General features: G+C 30.7%; 2 protein-coding genes across 3 annotated transcripts in view; one reads left to right on the forward strand and one right to left on the reverse strand.

Moving 5' to 3' along the window:
• Positions 1-20,520, forward strand: part of LOC119669037 (furin-like protease 2) — a gene marked incomplete at its 3' end in the record, with an annotated part of 541,440 nt that overhangs the window by 501,712 nt on the left and 19,208 nt on the right.
• Positions 1-20,520, reverse strand: part of LOC119669036 (furin-like protease 2) — a 105,630-nt gene that overhangs the window by 79,998 nt on the left and 5,112 nt on the right. The window contains exons 2-3 of the mRNA XM_038078761.1: positions 2,265-2,369; positions 1,009-1,257 (exon numbers count right to left, since the gene is read on the reverse strand). Of these exons, the coding sequence (XP_037934689.1) occupies positions 1,009-1,257; positions 2,265-2,369 (354 nt within the window). The remainder of the gene's footprint in view (positions 1-1,008; positions 1,258-2,264; positions 2,370-20,520) is intronic.

Here is a 20,520-nt window from a genome sequence, read left to right on the forward strand (position 1 = left end):
TTAATCAATATAAAATAATATTTTATTTATTATTCAATAATTTTATTTAGGTTTGAAAATTGAAATTCGTCTCCTTTTAAGGATCAATTAAAATCAAGAGAAAGGTAGATAGAATAATATTTGTAAATTTAAGACATACAAATTAAACTTAGACTAATTATTTATTACAATATGTATATATAAATAATACTTGGCTTAGAATTTCTTAAACTTAATTCAAAATATTTGAATAAATACCATATGAAATAAAGATAATGTGATTGTATTTATATAGATTATATGCATTACATAGGTAAATATGTAGAAGCTTAACTCAATCTTTGCCATAAACGTTATTATAAATCTAGAGCGATTCAAGCTCTTAACCTATTAGTGTTTTCTTTAAATTAATTTCATTTAATAAACTACTTAAACTAATTTTATTTATTTTTTTATAAACTTAAACTACATATAGCTAAACACAACTTCCATTTTTTAAAGTTAATTTTTTATGTTGAGTTAGTAGGATTCCTCTGTTAAATAAACTATTTATGGTAGTTACACGTTTTACTCTGCAACATTTTTTTTGCTATTATCCTAAATACTTTTAAACCATTTAAATACACAGTGCTTAACAGTTTAAATACACAGTGCAGTTGGTACTGCACCGGAACCTTTCAGACATGCAGATACATATACTCATATACACCCAACTATAGTAGTAAATAAATACTCACTTGTCTGCATATATACGCTTCACTTAAATTCATATGTACACACATACTTATATATATTCAAAGCTAAATATTTTTTCCATTTTATTTAAAACTTTAACCATTTAACCATATTTGTATTTTTTCCATGCATTTCACTGTTACCATTTTTATACTTGCCTACTCCAATGGAATCAGGTTACAAATTAGGTTAACAAATACCAAGCGTTCTAACACAATAACAACAACTACCCAACCATAATACGAGTATATGGGGTAGAAAAACAGAATTTAAGTGCTTACATACTTTACTCACCAAGTACCACTGTTCCTTGAACAAAGGATCTGGGAAAATATTGTGTGAGCTTGCATCACGGTACTGTATACGTGGTGCGCGGGGCGCTGGACGATGTAGTCCAGTTGCAAATGACAGTCGTGAATTAGGACCGCTGCCGAAATTTGCGGATGGACGTATAACGTCGTACGGACTGTAACCGGGTAATGCTGTATAGGAACCATCACGTTTATGACGTGTTTTCTCATGTTGTTGTTGCATCCATCGCACCTGTGAATAAAAATATAGAAGTCAGTATTTAAATAAATGAATTTTTAGTATAAAGTACAATTAACATTTAGGTAGTGTTTTATTATTACAAACTGAGATTAAAATTTTTAGTATATATATAATTTTTATACCTATATATTCTTATGACTACAAATAAATAGTAATATATAAATTATTAATATGTGTCACTTCTCTACAAAGTTTAAAATACATACAAACTCTCTCTATTGTGGATATATTCCTTTTTTAGAGCTATATCCATTTTTGTGTAGATATATAAAAAATATTCTGATCAATTTAAATAATACATAGTTACCTCATATACATAATTGATAGTAATTAAAAATATGTACCAGTACAGGTAATGAATTCTGTCGATATAACTACGAAGAATAATATAACGCAATTACCGTGAGTTCATAAAACATAACCTTAGGAGTTTATGAGTTTTTTTTTATTGATAAACCTAGGAGCTTTACATGCGCCTTATAGAAGAAAATATAAAACTTCTTATATTCAAAGAACAAAAGGCCTGCATCAAATTATAGAAAGATTATGGTACTTGAGAAGTGTCAATATAAATATTTTTGAAAAATTAGGTATTTCCAGTCTTGACGAGTTGATATAATAAATGAAGAAAATAGTTTGTAGTAGGAGAATGTGAGATATTGGAAATAGGTCGGAAAAGCATTGATGTACGGTAACTTTTTCATAGAGGTGTTGAATAACGATCAACATTCGATAGAACAAAATTTGAAACCATATCATATTCTGTTATTTCTCTAATACTTTTTATTATTTAAACTTATACAGTTATAAAGATATATATAATTATATAAAAGCATTACAAACAGAACTTAACCTCCGGCAAATGACTATGTGAGTCACTGATATAATCTCTTAGTTTAAAATAAAAATAAAACTATGATAAAAGTAAAATATACAATTATATCAGTAGAAGAATTAGCCATTTTACTTATATTGTCACAATTTAAAAATGTCTTTACCTCTGGTTCGGAATTTAAGGCGCTGTGGTGCTCATCACTTGTGCGTAGGGATCTTTTTGAGACATGACGATGATGAAATAAATAATAGTCTTTAAGCGCGCCAATCTGTAAGGAAATATATATAAAATTAGTATGTATAATAACATGAATAAATATATAAATAAATGTTTAAGCAATATTTAAAGATATGTATATTAATTAATTCGTGTATACAAAGGCTCTTGTGAACTTTTTAATAAAAACTGTTTTTTAGTTCTACATGTGTATTAATTTATATATAAAGTTGCCAACGTTTCAACTTCTTCATTGGGATCGTATGTTATAATAATTAAACTCAAAGCAATCAAGTACTAATAGTACTAAGTTGTCTGTTTTTCTTTAATAAGCCTTTTTTTCTACATAACACTAAAACTAATATCAACTTAAAGACTCAATGAAGAGAGACCATATAGGTATACATCGTGCTTAATGGTAATCTGAAAAATAGAGTTCATTCTCAACAAAGGGATATGATGCTTTATCATGATTGTACTACTATACAGTATGAACAGCGCGGAGTATAATCAACAGCGATGTAAAACATTAGTTTTCGAGAGGAGCATTTTTCGAACACTATGTGTTCTATAAATATCGAAAAACATAAGGAAAAGAAGGTTCATCACAACACCCAGAATTGCTCATCGAGCTGTATAGGATTGTTCTTTTTTCTGTTAAATCCTGTTCTCCCAAGCGACAGTTGCTAACGATATTGTCGGTATAGATATATTGCAGTATAGATTTACAAACTGATTTCTTGGGGAATTCTCACGATTTTGCAGAAACTTTTTGGTTGCTTTAAAAAGGGTTAAGTGCTTGTCATGTTAAACGCTTTATATCTTATGTTAAGAGAAATTTGCTATTAAGATTCCACCTACTTATTTAATTTCAGGGAATAGCGGATTGTTAATAAATATCTGTACGGAAAGTGATTAACCTCAATTCTTCTTTTTTCTGCTAAAGTTTTTTCTATTTTTCTAGTTTTAAACAAATAATTCATTTCTTGAAAACATGTCATCAATTAGTTTAAGTCTAGATTGGGAAAGCCGTTCAATATTTTGTTCCGTTATTAAGTCGGTTTTTTTTTGGATCGCACTGATTTCATTGGTTTCTTACTCTCTTAGGTACTCATCTTCATTGTAAAGATTGAAAACTCTTGTATTTAGGATAAGTTGGTTTGATATATAAGATATATGAGTGTAGGGTATTCATGCTTATCATGGCTCCTTGTTATATTTCGTGTGTATATTTATACTATTTTTATGATTATTTATTTATGAATATCTTTCTCAGGTACCGACTGGCATTTTACAACTAATGCCTTGTCTTAATTAATGCGTTAATACTTAGTCTTTAATCGTATCAACTTGTGGTTTGCAGAACATTTGTTGAACAGAATATAATCTTCTGTTTTTCTGTACAATTGTAAAATATTTATTAAATAAAAAAATTACTTTGATTCAACAAATGTGGTGTGTAGTAGTAAAAAATGTAGAGGACTTTAATTTGTGGAGTTGAAAAACCATAATTAAATTAAAATCGTAAAAAATACAATATTTTCCCCATGAAAACCTAGTGAATTATACAGATACTTGTTTATAATAGTAATTTAATTAGAAAACCGAAACAAAACTCGTTAGTAAAATCGCGTATAAATTACAAAAGAACCGCAGGCAAAACCGCAGTACGAATTTATATGAACACAAATTCATATAAAGAAAAAAATAAATAACTAAATAAACTTAAAAAAATGGCAAAAACAAGTAGATATGTAATAAAGCACCAATAAAAAGATATTTTATGTTTGTACGAGTAAGCGAGTTTATTGTGTTTTAATTTAATTTTGTATTGCTATTTTAAAATACATCAACTTTATTAAGGAAAGCAGTAAAAGCTGCGAGTGGCTGAAGAAGTCGGGAAGTACAAGCCGGAAACCACACGTGCACTCAAATTAATTCAATTCACATACAAATTCGCTTTTCAAATCAGAAATTCTCAAAGTATACGCTTTGCACTCAAGTGGAAAAAAGTGGAAAATCCAAAATCAAGTGCAAAAAAGTACTTTCGAATGTATTTATACACATCAGAATATATCTATGGATACCTCCTAATGTACGTACGACTAGTTGTGTTTGTGGAAAGTACATTTAAAATGCAGAATTCCCAATAGCATATCGGAATCAGCAAAGAAAAGTTGAAGCAGGAAAAAGATTTTTGATGTCGAGATTTCTTCGTTTTTCCTGACTTTTAAATTCTTTCCTAAAAGCCCCACATTTCTTGTGTGGATGTACTTTTTCCTGGCAATTCTCCGCATTGACCAACAACTTTAAAATGTAAGCAAAACTCAAGAAACATTGCAGGTTTGCAGACGAATTTTGCAGTTGCTTGGGGAATTGGGCACGAAGTTTGCTTTTTATTTGGAAGTTATTTTTAATTTCGTGCTGTATTTTTTTTAATTTTACCAAAGGAAATCTTTTGCATTTATGATTTATATTGGACAATTCTTTTAAAGTTTTAAAGAATTTTTTAAATAAATAACTCTTGGCTTGTGTACCTGAAATATTTTTTTTATAGTTTTATACTCTTTTCACAAGGAAGTATAGCAAGTGTGTAGGTATAAGTTTTGAAAAGATTTTTGTAACATATTCATGGAAACCTTCTAGACCTTATAAAGTACATATATTCTTGATCAGCTCGATTAGCTGAGTTTATTTCGTCCTGTCCATTTGCCCTTCCATCCATGCATACGGCTACGCTATGGAATCATATTGCTTTTTAGAAAAACTTTATTATTTTTCAATGTATGCAATTCAAATTTGGAAATTAGGTACAATTTATAAAATGCAACCGATGAAAAAACTTTTGAAACTAAAGCACCAAGATGATAAAATACATAATTTTTAATCCATCGAAATAATCAAACAACCATTTACACCAAAAACTTCTTCTAATTTAATAGCTAACGAAATGAAAATGTAAATAAATGTATAGTGCCTCTCATTAGTATTACTATATATTATATTACAAATGTTATCATTCATTACCACAGGCGAGGCGTCGAATGGTTCAGAGTGTTCACTGAACACCTTAACAAAGCTTCCTTTTTAGATTTTTTTTTATTAGGTAAATAATCTCGCTATATTTCTACTTAACATTTTTTATAATAACTTTTCCAAACAGATTAACATAAACACAAAACGTACAATACAAACAAAGTCACACATATGTTAGTTACACCCAACATTACCTGTAATTAATAAAAGAGAAAACACATTCCTCTTAAAATAAAATGTAACACATTCCTCTTAAAATATACTAAGGTTTAGAATAAAAACTGAACCGCGCTGCTTATATAACATGCAAATGAAATGACATTCACATTGGGACTATGTTCAATATTGAGTACACAACACAAAACATACAAACAAATATAAAAATAAAAGAGAAAACAAGCCCCACAAAATATATATGTAAAATAATCACAACTCTTAAATTAATGCGTGCAAGCGGTTCAATAAAAAAAAGTGAACCTCCAATATTATGCAAAGTAAATACAAAAGAGAAAAGAAATGACTAAGCGATAATCGCTTTACATTTGACGAGAGGTTCAGTCGACCAAATTGAACCCCAAGTTCATACAAAGCGTGCAAATACAATCAAAGTCACGGTTGCTGTTTTATATGGGCAAATGGTTCAGTAAAAAACTGAACCGGGCATAGTAAATACAAAGTAAAAGAGTAAATGAATGCATGAGAGTTTCTTACTCTTATGTAGAGGTTGAAAATAAATCAAAAACAAAGTCATTATTGCAATTTTATACTAGCAAATGGTAAAAATAAAGAAAAAAATTAAAGAAATTTGAAGTGAAAAATAATATTTAGAAATGAATAAATGGGTAATTAAAGATTTAATTCAAATATCTTTTTTTAAACGATGTTCTGAAGAAAAGATTTTAATTCATAAAATGAATAGACCAACTCCAGATATGAAGAATTTGGTGCCTGATGTAAAAATGTCGAAATCTGTGGTAAGTCGCCGTTTTCCTACAGCTACAGTTTTATGGAAAATACAAACCAGTCGATCACAGGCTGCGAACATTTAAATAAATTCTTTTGTTGGTCTTGTACGCTATTTGCTTGTGGAAAGGACGAAACTTAGAAGTAGAGGGCATACGTTATAGTTGGAATTCTGTTTTGATCAAATTGTGAACATCTTGCCAAAAAGCTGATGCCTCGCTACTGTCCATTACATTATATATGTATTATTATGATCATGAGAACGTAGTGTAGATACAAAAATCAGTGAAAAAAGGATTTATATTGCACCAGATTCTTAATCTATATTCTATGTTTCCTAAATTATATAAATCAGTATATGAGGCTCGCTATTTATATACTAACTTTTTGAAAATTGCTTTATTGTTTCTCGATGAATTCTTTTTTATGATTAATACACTTTTGCATGCGTTGAATCTATTTGTTAAAATAGAATTTTCATTCCAAGACACCTCTAAAATATGCTTTTTAAATCCAACAACGGCTTTTTCCGCCGTTCAATCAACATTGAAATCAGTACGGTGGATGAGCGACCATTTGTTTCGAACGGCTTCGACCGCAAACACCTTTTGTACAGTCGATTGCTATTTACGTTTCGACTTATACGGATACATCTATGATTCCTCACCTGTTGCAATCTTATTTACAAGTCTAAAGTGGATTATGTTTAACAATGTCAAGCTTTCGTATGGAAACATCAGATGACACCTGACAACAATCAGCGTTGCCAAGGCTCAAAATATATAAATAGTGATAATTCTGTATATCTGATATATATTAAATGATACGTATTTATAAGATATGTATATGTATGTATTTGTTATATATTTATATTAAACATATCAGTATATCAGTATATTATATATTTATACTAAACATATATATATCAGTATATGTGGAAGTAAAATATTTCTTATCGGTTGGTAAATGTAAGGTTTTCCTATGACGTATGAGTGACTAATTGTAATCGTATTTATGTATACTGAATTAGTACAATATGTACATTAGTATGGTTGTAAGGAAATAAGTAAGGTTGTAAGTGAATATCGTAAAAGAAAACCTAACTATTTAAAAAGTGAGAACAAAGAAACTTCAAATACTTAAAATAAAGATTTTACCTATAAAACCAAATTTTTGTATAGGACGTGGTTTAAGCTTTTGAAATAGAGATCTATTATGTATGAAGAAAAATTGCTTTATAAATAATTAATGTGCTTGTCAAACAAATTGCCAAACTCTATTAAATTGAAGACTTTAGAATATCCAAGTCAATTCATTGAACAAAACGATAAGTTTTAAGTAAAACCCGGAATAGTTTTGTACTTTGGAGAGCGAACAGTTACAAACGAAATTTTCAATAACATTGTGTTTAAAATATCATAAGGAAGTCATATAAATCAAAAAGGTTGCGACATACATTTCATGCCTAAGAAGAAAAAAAGGAAATTAAATTTTCATAAAACTAAGCATCAACCTAACGACCATTCCCATAATTATCATTCAGAATTAAAGACTTAAAATGCAAATGTTAAGTGGTTGAATTAATTATGGGTTTTCCTGTATTGCGAGTTCCAGATCCTTTTGAGTTCTATTATCATTTTTAATTGTTCAAATTGCTTCAAAAATTTTTTAGTTCTGGTAATGACGGCTTTTGTAACCTTTTATATATTCTCGTTTTAGAAGAGTAAATATAATAAAATATTTAATGGAAACTCTCTTAAATGACATCTCTCCCAATGTACAATATCCTTAATTCCCAGCTTTAATTTTTCATACAAATTGTGTTCTTTTAAGCAGTCATTTCTCTTGACTGAACGGGATTGGTGATAATGTCGATGTTTCCATTATATACATATTGTGTCATCCCGGCTTTTTTCAAAAATATTTTCTTAATATGATTTGTATACATACTCTTACTTACTAAAAACTATCTAACTATTACGAGTATGAGGTAGCTTAGTAACATTTCTAATAATTTGATTATACTATTTATTTTTATTTAAACCTTTTTTAAAGTGAAAGAAACTAAACTTCACAGTTGTGTTGGCTCTTCACACGACTGCATTCAATGCAATGGTTCCGTTGAACATTTTCCTTTCAAATCCCATCTGTGTTCACGCATTTCGAGTGCAATTTATTTCGTTTGTTGACCTCAGTTATCAGCAAAATATTTCATTTTCATCTTCTCGATCAAAAGCGCAATTACAATTGCTATGCAACACTCACACATAAGTAAAATACATGTTACAAATGTAACAACTAAAGTATCTATGTGCGTATGTATCTATGTGTGTTTGTATCTATGTGAGCAACAAGAAATCGTAAGTTTGGAGTTGTAAGTGTGTATGTGTGTATGTGTGTGCACTAAAAACCGCATCACGTTGCACAATCAAAAATCAGTAAATTCAATGCCGCAGCGCAAGATGTCTCAATTGCATTCCGTGGTGAGTATTTGGCGAAAATATTGTTATTGCAATCTATGGATATATATACAATAGGAGTTAAGTATGTGTGTGTGTGGTTATGCATGCATGTGTGCGTATGAGTGTGTGTTTAAGAAAATTGAAAGCTGTAAAAGTTCTGTAACTATTTTCTTTTGAAATTTGCCGTTTTACGTGCCGGAAGGGCTCGAACGCATGGGAATTTTTGAATTTTTCTTCACGGATTTGAGAAAAAAAGATAAATAAAAAACTTTAGCAAACCAAATTTTATTTCTATTTCTTTGCACAAAGTTTTGCTGGTTAAGATTTTGTGGTTTAAAAATTTTTTCTTTCTCCAGAATCAGCAACGAGTCAAAAATTTAATTTACGCTATATCTTTACGATATATTCATCTATTTATGATGAAAATAAAATTTCTCTTCATTAAATTGATTAATAAAAAATATTTCAAATTTCAATTGTAATTAAAATGTTGAACTTATCAGGAATGCTGTTGTTGTTGTTGTTGCTGTTTTTTAGCGATGTAAAAGTAAAGTCTAAATTTTCATATTAAAAATGCTTCTCATTTGCAGGTATTTTTTTGTACTGAAATTAAGGCTAAAAATGTTACTCGCATTTCATGCAACAATTTTTTGTTACTTTGTTCAGTTGCAAGTTATATAAGTAGACCGGATATTTAGTCATTTCATTTGTTTCCGTTGTTGAAATGCACACCTACACATGCATGCACATCCATACACATATATAGATATTTTACTCAAATGCAGTAAAATATCCGTTGATTGCACGTAACTCTGCACTTTGGAAGAAGTATTTCGGAAATTCAACAAATGTTGCTAAATAAAGTTACAGGTATTATTTGTCTTTGTTGTTGTTGTTGTTTTAGTGTAAGTTTATTTTTCTGTAACTGGAATATTTTTTAAGTACACAGGAACTCAAATATTAGACCTCATCGTACATGTACGTGTGTTTGTCTTTCACATTTCCCAAAATAAATAATATTCCTAGGAGGCAGAGAAAAGGATTTTATCTAGCATTGAATTGTAATTGTTGTTCTCTTGAAAAATTAGAAAATTGTGCACAAAAACAAATTAAGTTAGTCGAGTTCCTATTAGATATGCAAATTTTAATCTAACCCAAGGAAGTTTGCTGTCGCTATCACATAGTCGAGATTTGATTTAGAAACATGGAAGCATAAATTAAAAAATCCAACTAAAGACTTTTAGATCTGTGGGAAAATTAAATTTTTATAACTTAAAAGCCTTAAATTGGATTTAATAATTCTAAGTGGGGAAGAAAAATATTTGACCAAAAACTAAATGTCATAGAATGTCCATGAAACAATGCAATCCTTAGGGGACATTTAAGATAATAACTTTAAATAAAATTATTAGGAAAAATATTGTTTGAAGAAAAATTTGAATTAAACTAACTTTAAATTGAGTTTTAACAATTAAGACAATAACTTGAAGTTATAAAAATATAAACTTTTCATGCTTTTGTTAAATAATAAAACAAGTTTTCTTTCAAACGTCGTTAGTATGAATTTATAAAATAAATAATATATTTTGTTTTTGCCTGGGTTGATTTTAACCAATACCTATAAATAAATGCAAAACTAAATAAAGTTTTGGTACTAGGAATAGGAATGAACGGCGTACTAGCTCCCGATGGAGCGGAGCACTGCGACCAGATTGATCTGTTGTGCTGCAACAGACCCTAACCGAACAGAATACATTGCGCCTTTCGAATGAAGGCCAGAATATCGTCCATTGAGGATCTCCTGATGTCAGAAGGGGAGAGTAGCTCTCCTCCCAGTGACCTCCTCCTGGCCCAGATGAAGACTGGGCAGTCACAGAGAATGTGACTGGAAGTCTCGTCTGCTTTTAAGCACAGTCGATACTCCATCTCTTCGGAAAGACCTATTTGATAAAGGTGATATTTGATAATGGTGATCCGTTAAATATCGCACTAGTAATCTCAACGCTGTTCTGCTGAAGAGGGATACCTTTCCATAACTGTAGGGGTGAACCAGCTGCTTAACCTGACGTTTACCTCGACTGTCGCGCCAGTATCGACTTCTCTCGGGTGAGTTCCATTTATCAATTAGAGACATAGTTATAAATCAACTTATTCCCGACTAGACTGTCGGCAGACTCATTAACCTTTATTCCTGTGTGACCAGGCACCCAGGGAAATAAGTTTTGGTACTAATGAAAAAGTGAGTTTTGAGACTGAAGTCATTGTTGAGGTCAAAGATAATGTAAATATGTATAAAATTCAATTTATTCTATTTAAACCAATATTAACAATATCTTCATAATATAATGATATATTAACAAATATGTATAAAAATTATGTTACAGTGAAATTAAGTGATAAAATTTAATATTTATACTATGAGGATCCATTAAAGCAAAACGTCTTCGACAAGCCTGGTAAATTCTGAGAATTGAAGCAACCGTCTACAATATAGTGTGTAAATTCTAGGTGCATATCTAGTAGCAGATAAAACGGACCTTTAAAAGCTCCTTCCGACAGGGCTAGTTAGTTTTCTAGATAAACTAAACTTCTAAATACAAAAAGGTGCACAACAGATTAAGCTGATCGCAGCGCATAAAGACCTAAGCCTAATCCATGAATCATTACCATTACCATGTATTGTGCTGCTTGTATGTGCCGATCAGACTAGGTCACAATGAAGGTCCACAGAAAGGTGTCCTACCGTATAATGGATGATATGTGAAAAATTCAAGCGGAAAACTGGAAACAAGTGGCAACACACAAGTTAGTGTGCATGAAAAAGGTAGGTTGGGTTAAGTTGGAATAGCGGCGTAGTCTGCCAAAGTTCACTTGTGTTCAAATAATGGTTCGTGTGATACTATGGATTAACATAGCATTATTTTTACGCAGTCTACAAAGACTTACCAAAGAATCTCAACGGTTAGCGTGCAGTACTACACTGAAAAGCATGACTGCCCCATTCGAGTGAAAGTTAACTAACCTAACAAGTCTAAAAACTTAGTCTAGTCTCTAACTTTGCAGGTTTGCAGCTCTGTCAGGTCGGTAAAAAAATTGGGTTAAAGATTTTAAATCTTCTTCTTTTATATGGTGATGGACACTGATACATGACGTAGAATACAGCTTGGTGGGCCTAAAAACAGAAATTCATTTTGGGAACTAATACTTTATAAACTGAACAATTTTCGAAGAAATCGAATAGATTCTTTTTATAAAAGCTACATTCCTTCTTCCTTAGTTGCTGAGAAAATTAAAAGACATGCGAAAATTCATTCTTATCAGCTCTAGAGACATGTAAACAAAAAAGATTAGTAGAGTCTTCAATATCACAGATCTACTTTGATAATTTTATCATTTGATGAATTATATAATCTAATTATCACTTAATTAAAAGACTGGGTTTTGATAATCTGTAAAGTAGAATGTATTTGGTATCGAAAGCAAACTCCTTATTAATTCTTTTGTAACCAGTTCTAGTGTTAACAAATATTCTTATGTGTTGTACATACTCTAATAATGTTTGTTATAAAAAATAGAAATAAAGCAAAAACTTTATCTGATTCAATCACAAAATCGCATTGAATTGAAATGATAGGTACCGCACACAATCTACGATGGTCAATTATATATATTAATAGAGTTTTTATTTTTCTTCATAATAAAAAGTGATATGTCAGCATAAGCCTGGTGGAATTACCAGAATCGTAACGACTTACGTAATTGTTAAAAAATAAGTTCCAATATGGTACTTAAAAAATTTTAGAACTTCTCAGATGAGACAATCATTCATGTAATAGATAGGGACAGTAATTCAGAGCTATTCAACGTGATTAGTTCCTCATAGTTATATATACACGGTTTGTATTTGAGTTAATAAAATTTTATAATCGATTAATTTGTGTGCGGTTCAATTTGAAGTGGATCTTAGTCACTCAATCCGCCCCTCTGACTATGAGTCTGGTTACATTACATTTAACCATTTATTATTGAAGAATTTGTGTGTGACTACGAGTCTGGTTACATTTCAATTTACCATTGATGAAAAACTCTGTCAAAAACTCTTTGTGCAATCGCTGAACACTCATACGTATAAGCGTGAAATCAGTTGAAGTTTATATTCTGGGTTATAGATCGTGCTTAAATCTTTAATACTAAAACAGTAAAGATTTAATAAGTTGCAGTGAAAGTTTAAAAACTTTACAGTTTCTAAAATTTGTGGCAATATTCATTGTGGTGGTTTCAGTCATTGTGGTATTTTTCACACTACAAACTTTGGATGCTTTTTATATAAAATACATAACAGATTTTTATCTAAAATTACAAATATAATGTATAACTTATCAAACGTGTAATTTTAATGTAATATTTTTACATTTTAAGGAAAGTCATTTGATGAAATTGAGTCGATAACTCCAGATTGAAGTGAGTACATTTTAGATTTTGAGTAAAGAACAAACTCAAATAAAAATAGCAAACTTGAGAATTTAAATAAATTCCGAGATAAGCATTAATAAACATAAATAAGCAAATGTGTTGTTGTATGCAACATTTCCGTAACATTAATTTTGTACTGAAATTTGCTTTCAACACAAGCCAAATGCAAATTTCCTTAAAGATTTACACATACAAGCCCACACAAGATTTATTTAGCAATCTCGTTATATTTAATTACATTTCCGGTTCTGGTGAGCGTGTATGTGTCAAAAACAATAACAACTACAGCTACAGCTATGCAACACTGCCATTGTGTTGTTTTGTTGTTGCAACAATAACAACAACGACAACAACGACAACAACATTAAGTCCGCATGTTTTACAATGGCAAGTATTTAAGGGAGTTGCGGTGAGATGGTTCTTACTGTAACTATTACTGTTACAATAACAACATGCATGTAAATTTATATATTCTGTATTGTAAGTACTGGTGTTTTTGTTATTGTGTTAGTTACTGTTATTGCCAGTGTTGATAAATGAGTTCATATATGTGCTTGTCAGCAATCATATTTATTGTGTAGTCGCACTGCACAACACTACGTGTGTGGGAGTGAGAGAAAAGGTTGACATTCGAATTGCTTAGAGCTGCACTCAATCATACTAATGAATAAAATGTACCGAATATGTTGCAATTTTCGGCATTGAAAACCCTGGTCACTTTAATCCGGCAATATGCAAAGTGGAAATGGCATTACAATAAATATAAAATGGAAATGGACGTTCTGACAACTGCATTAGAAGTGTGCGTGATGGGTGACGATTTCAGTTGTTGCAACACTGGAATTACTACTGACAAATACATTTTTGCAATGCAAATTTTAAGTGCAATTGTTTATTTATATTCGAAACTGAAACTGAATTCTATCGAAGTATACTAGGTTTCATTCAAAACATTGGACTTTTTAATTGTATTTACTTGAAAGCTTTAATAAAATTCTAACAAAAATAAATTTGAAATCGTGATATTTTCATTTAAAATATTATTTACAAACTTAAAGAATAGTCACAACTTCATGATAGTCCATGTATCAGACTGAAACACACAGAGATGGATGAATTTATAAGGTAAAGAAATACATCATGACCGCATAGTGTCAAATTGGATGGAATAACTGAACAATTTCAAAATATCAGAGGAGTCCATTGACCATGGAAGATATGCAAACATTGGGACACATATGAACCAAATTTATGTCCCAGTGTTCATGAATACTGTGTTAGTACAATAGCGAATCTAACATATCTTAAGTGACGGTTTCAAAGGATACCAACTTTAAATATAATCGCATAGAAAATACAAATAGTTTGTTAATAAGAAACAGTCTGTTTAGTTCAAAGAGTTTTGTTGCTTAGAATAGTCTTCTTTCAACTCAGAATACTTTGCCAAATGTTTTTGCTCTTAATTGATCTCTTCTAAATAAGTACCTCATATGAATTTGCTCGAAGAAGAGCAATTGCAATGAATCAATATTAGTTTAAGACGAACTTCTTCAATGTCTGTACAGAAAAAAATCCACAACACGCAAATTGAGCGAAATGGACAGATAGGAGTAGGGCTGAAAGTAAAATCCTTTAGTTATATTTACTGTGAATAGACGAAATACCAATGATCTATAATGTAATTAAACCTATCAGTATTTATTAGGTTGTGAATCACATATAACTACAGTGACTTAAATAGAAGACATTATTAAAAACCGCATAGAATAGATTAGATTTTGTTAGTCAGACACGACAAAAAGAGCTTCACATAGACCAACAACATCGCTGCCGAGTAACCTCATTTTTAGGGCACGTGACTTTAGCAGACAATGCGCTTTGAGAAGTTCTGTTAACATCCTAAAGTTTAGGTTATAGGCTTTAGGTTATACAATTTGTATATGATCATGGTTACCTTTCAATGTTTTGTGTGTATCTGTTATTTGTCTCTTTAAATATGGGTGGGTCCTGTATTTGTGTTGCAGACTCTAATACTTCTGGATACTTTTAATACTTTTAGCCGGTTCATCTAAAATTTTCTTTCTCTTTTTGTCTTCGTGACCACATATCTAGTACATTCGCACTTTTTCTCTCGACCTGAAGTCATTCATTACGGTCTATATTCTTTCTACAACAATTCCTATAATAATAATTATAATTACATTAAAGAAAGTCTTTAGTCTTGAAAAGATCCGTCTAGTAAGTTTACTACAATCAATGGCAGATTTAGGTAGTTTATTAATAGTACTTTCTTTTAGAAGTAATTTCTATCATTAACCAAATCCAGGTCCAAATTTATGAATACACATTAATATAGATCAATACAAAGCTATCCACACATATGGAAGTGAAAGAACCTAATATGTGTGTATGAAAAAATAATTAAACAAACTGGATGTACAAATACAAAAATATTGATGTTCAAGGTACTGATGAAGAGGAAGAGAAATAGTAATTAAGGATGTAAAGAAGTTGAGTTCGAAGAGTGTTCTGAAAAGGGAAAATAAATTGTCTAGTTTTAAAACTTTCAAAAATGTATGCGTAAACAACAACAATTCAAGAGACTTCAACTGCAAGCTGCAAGCTGAAAGCTAGTACAGGAAGGGAATAAATACTTCTTTCATATATTTTTTTGATTTCCTTTGATTCCTTTTTTTCGTTCCTTGCAACTAGTATTTTTACTAGTCACAGGAATGGGAACATATGTGTTTACTTGAGTCCATGTTAGCCTCTTTCGTATGTATTCCAAATATTTTGTTTCGTTGCCTGCAACTACTCCTTCGAGTACGTCTACATATCTACATATATCTGGGATGTGCCATATTTGTGTGTGGTTGTGTGAGTGTGTATTTGTGTTCTAGTACATTTTTGATTTTCGTTTGCATGGATGTAAAGAGGAGTATTTGCATATGTAGACACTTGTCGTGATTTTTGTTGTTCTGCTGTTTGTTTGGAGTTATTGTGCATGGAATTTTAAAATCATTTTCTCGAGTTTTCTTTAGAGTTTACAAATATCTCAGATATTTTTTTAAATTTTTCAAATTTTTGCCATTTTTGAATGCATGCATTTATCTTTTGGTCTTGTATTTTTTGCATTTTGCGTAGTTTATAGTTGAAAATTCAGTTTTAGTTCTATTACGGCACGTCGCTGGAGTATAATTAGAACATAGTCCAGAGTTATTCACACTCCATGCTTGAGTTGCGTTTTATGCATTTTATTTAAAATTCATCTGCAGAATTTTTATCGAAAATTCCTCGAGTATGTGCAAATGCCACTTGTGCCCTGCCACAGAATACCCGTAGACATGCGAGCGAACACCCAGAACAAGTGTATGGATCCTTGTAATTCTCATAAATGAGGTTTGGCGATAAATGAAATTTGTGTTAACAAACTGCTTTCTGTGTAAGTAAATTTGTTTGGAGAAATTCGTTTCATAAATTGAAAGGATATAAAATCATAATAGATTGTACACAACAACAATATTTTAAATTTTGTCATGAAATATTCATATGATATTGACAGTTCGGTTAGGCAAATAAAATGCATAATTGTTTTTTGGAATTAAATTCTGTGAAATTTCATTTGAATTCATGTTGAGAAATTCAAAATTTAAGTGAGCTAATAAAAAATTAAGTGGAAGTTATTTTGAAAACGTAGTAAATATTTTGAAGTTGTATTTTAAAATAAATCTGAATGGTAGAAAGGTAAGAAAAGGATGAAGAAAGTTATAACTACATGACACAGAAACTTATCGGTGCCGTATGTGGAAGTGCTGCGAGGGTATGTAAGTATAGCGAACAACTATTGAAGCTTTTATTAAGCACTAATGAAATGCATACTGCCTACTATACCTTCGGATCTGCCAAGGACTTCATCTATGTTGGCACTGCCGTAACAAACAACAACGATGTCGGTTTGGAGATCAGACAAAGAATTACCATTACATATAGGTGTGACTATGATCACATAATGCAATTGGGCTATAGAGCTCTCACCCGACAGGCAAAACTTACGTTCTATAGATCGGTCACCATAGCTATGCTTCAGTATGGCATAGGAAAATGGATTCAATCAGATAATGATGAAGCAATACTGGAAGTTTTTAAGAGAAAAATTCTTTGTTAGATTTTTGATTCTTTACGAGTTGGCATTCGCATGATCCACGAGCTGTATAAGATTTATTACGACATTGATATAGTTCACCGAATTAATATATAGCGGCTTCGCTGGCTTAGTCAGAATCTATAAAGTTGCAGAAATAAGGCGTAGAGATAGACCGTGTTTCTAGTGGAGTGATAAAGTTGGTGGAACATTAACCGGACTTGATGTACGCGACTGGAGTAGGTGAGCATTCAACAGAGCTATCTGGGTAGACATGCTGCATCAGACTAAAACCCAGTAACGGGTTTTAATGTTCATTTAAAGAAGCAAGCAAAAAAACTAAAAGATTAAAAAGGTATTGACCTATGTTCTTTAATTTGCGGTAAACGTGATTCAGGTAAAAGTGGGTGTACGATACTTGCAGAGGATACTGGATGCGACCAAGTACGACACTCATCTGCAAAAGCCAACTGAGTTAGTAAGTGAGTTAATTGTATTGAACTGCCCGATCAAATCATACGACAGGCCGTATTTAGTAAGCCGTATTAGTCCAAATTCTAACTAGCTGTGTCTGCTACACATGATGGCTTTTAATTTGGTTGTTTATCTGGCAGTGATTTTATTACGACAGATTGCGATCCCATCGCAAAATTTTGTTGTCATTTACTTGGTTGACGTCTCTCGTGAAGCACGGTGTAAATTGAGGATTGAAAATATATTAAGTGTAAGATAAAGCAGTTGAGGAACATGAATCCTCAACTATTCCTCGCTACTTAGTCTATGGGATATGCAACTCTTTATTGATTGTATTAGACTACGAAGCCTTTTATAAAAAAATAAAACTTTGTAACAGATGTATATTTACACTTTAAGTAATATTTTTGAAACTTCAGAGCTAATATTTAATATGGCTTCAGGTAAGAAAATAATATTTTGTAATAAATAAATCGAACGCTTATCGAAATCTTTACAAAATATGAAATATGAAAACATAAAATAAAAACTTAAAATAACAAAATTATTTGTCAATTTAAAGATATTTCGGATGAAATTACGAAGAATAATAATATTTGTGTTTACTTATTTGCAGTCAAAGCTGAGAGATACATAGCTTCTACTGGATATTTTCTTTAAAATATTTGTTAAATACAAATTTTATAAATTTTATTTTCAAAGTAACTGTTTGTGTAAACAAAAGGTAAATATTTTTTTAATATAGAAAAGTTAACAAAATTTTTCTGTTTAAATCTCTATTAAAAATAAAAAAAAAAAAACAAAAATGTGTAAGCAAATGAAAACTAAAAAAAGAATCCAAATATCTAGATATTTGCACAAAAATGTATGCTATTGGGAGACATTATTTGTGATATGACATACACAGTTGAGATACTCAGCCAGGTGAGCTTCGGTAATGGAAAATACCAATTTTGAAACAAAGGCAGACTTTGTGATAAGAATTTATTATGGCAGCATACGGCAAAGCAAGTACTCGCTCGTATTTCTATGGTCACAATTCATATAAATATTTTAAAAATATAAAAAAATAAGTAAATAGAAAAATAAAAATAAAAAAAATTCAAATATAAAAACTCTTTGAATATTGAATGCAGTACATTTGTGTCGAAATATTATTTATGGTCTGATTTCTCTTATTTATAGAAGCAAATGCATGTGGCTGATATAAATTTACATGGAAACTTCCAAACAATATTATTTATTTATTTATTTTTTAACATTAAATATTAAAGGAAATTTACTTTAAAATGAACTCTCTTGTATAAATAATACAAGCATTGCCCAGTGAGTAGTACCTGAAATAGTAATACACAATGTGTAAAATATTTTTATGGATATTGATATTTTCAAAGCATATTATTTTTAGAGTTTACCTAGTAGTAAGTTGCAAAAATAATAACTTTCATATTTTTGGCTGACCATATAGCTTTTTTTTGGAGTATTGTCAAATATCCATCATTAATGATCTTTGAAATATTTGTTTGTGTTAGAATAGAATAGAAATGAACGGGGTGCTACCTCCCAACGGAGCGGAGCACTGCGACCAGATTGATCTTTTGTGCTGCAGAAGTCCCTAACCGAACAGAAGATATTCCGCCTTCCGAATGAATGCCATTGAGGACCTCCTAATATTAGAAGGGGAGAGTAGCTCTCCTCCAAGTGACCTCCTCCTGGCCCAAATCAAGACTGGACAGTCACAGAGAATGTGACTGGAATTATTTCAATTGTCTAACCTAATTTTTGAATATTCATTTAATTATCCTTACAACGCAAAGCATTTAAGGTTACTTAAAAAATGGTGTGAAAAAAAAGAATATCTTTCCTAGATAAAGGTATTTTTGTTTTAAAAAAGGAGCTCTTAAAAAATTTTTATTAAAATCTGTGGTGATGAGATTATAAGCCGTACCGCTTCTAAAAGAACGATCCGTATATAAAAATAATGGACTGCAAATAACAGGTTTAGACCTTTCAACCTTTCACGTTAGAAGCAAATAACAAGTGCATGTTTTAAACGAACTAGTCTCGTCTTTTTCTATATAAAGATGGTCAATACTTCCAAGTTTTTTGATTTTTTCAATATGGCAAAAAATTCTATTAACTAAACTCATAATCATTGAATCAGGAGTGATTCAGTTTTCATATAAAAGTTTAGTCTTGCTCATCGAAATGATCAAAGTACTACTTAGTAACTGTAACACACCTATGACAAATATGTCATTCTTTGTATTAGAATGTCATCTAGTAATAATTCGAGAAAACGTCACCTGGCGGTAATTTGTAAAACTTTTTAATCAGGGTTGTGTGCAAAATATGTTGGATGTTAATGTTTGTGACAGTTAAGCAGGCTATAAAATCTAAATATCTTGGCAGTGGTTGAACTATGTTGATAGATAAATAATGTTTTCGGATCACAATAGCTGCTTCACAGAAGCTGATCCTATTCATTGTATCAGTACTGACACGTCCCTCTGCGTAACGTAGAATTGCAAATAAATTTAGATTAATTTTTGCTGTGGTTGTCGATATACAGAGGAAATAAACACTGTTTTTCAATATAACTGTGAGAGTCCATCTTTGGTCATTAAGAATATATTAAGATTCTTTTTCTTTTT

The sequence above is a fragment of the Teleopsis dalmanni genome, chromosome 1 (genome assembly GCF_002237135.1).
Source record: "Teleopsis dalmanni isolate 2A chromosome 1, ASM223713v2, whole genome shotgun sequence".
Taxonomy (NCBI): domain Eukaryota; kingdom Metazoa; phylum Arthropoda; class Insecta; order Diptera; family Diopsidae; genus Teleopsis; species Teleopsis dalmanni.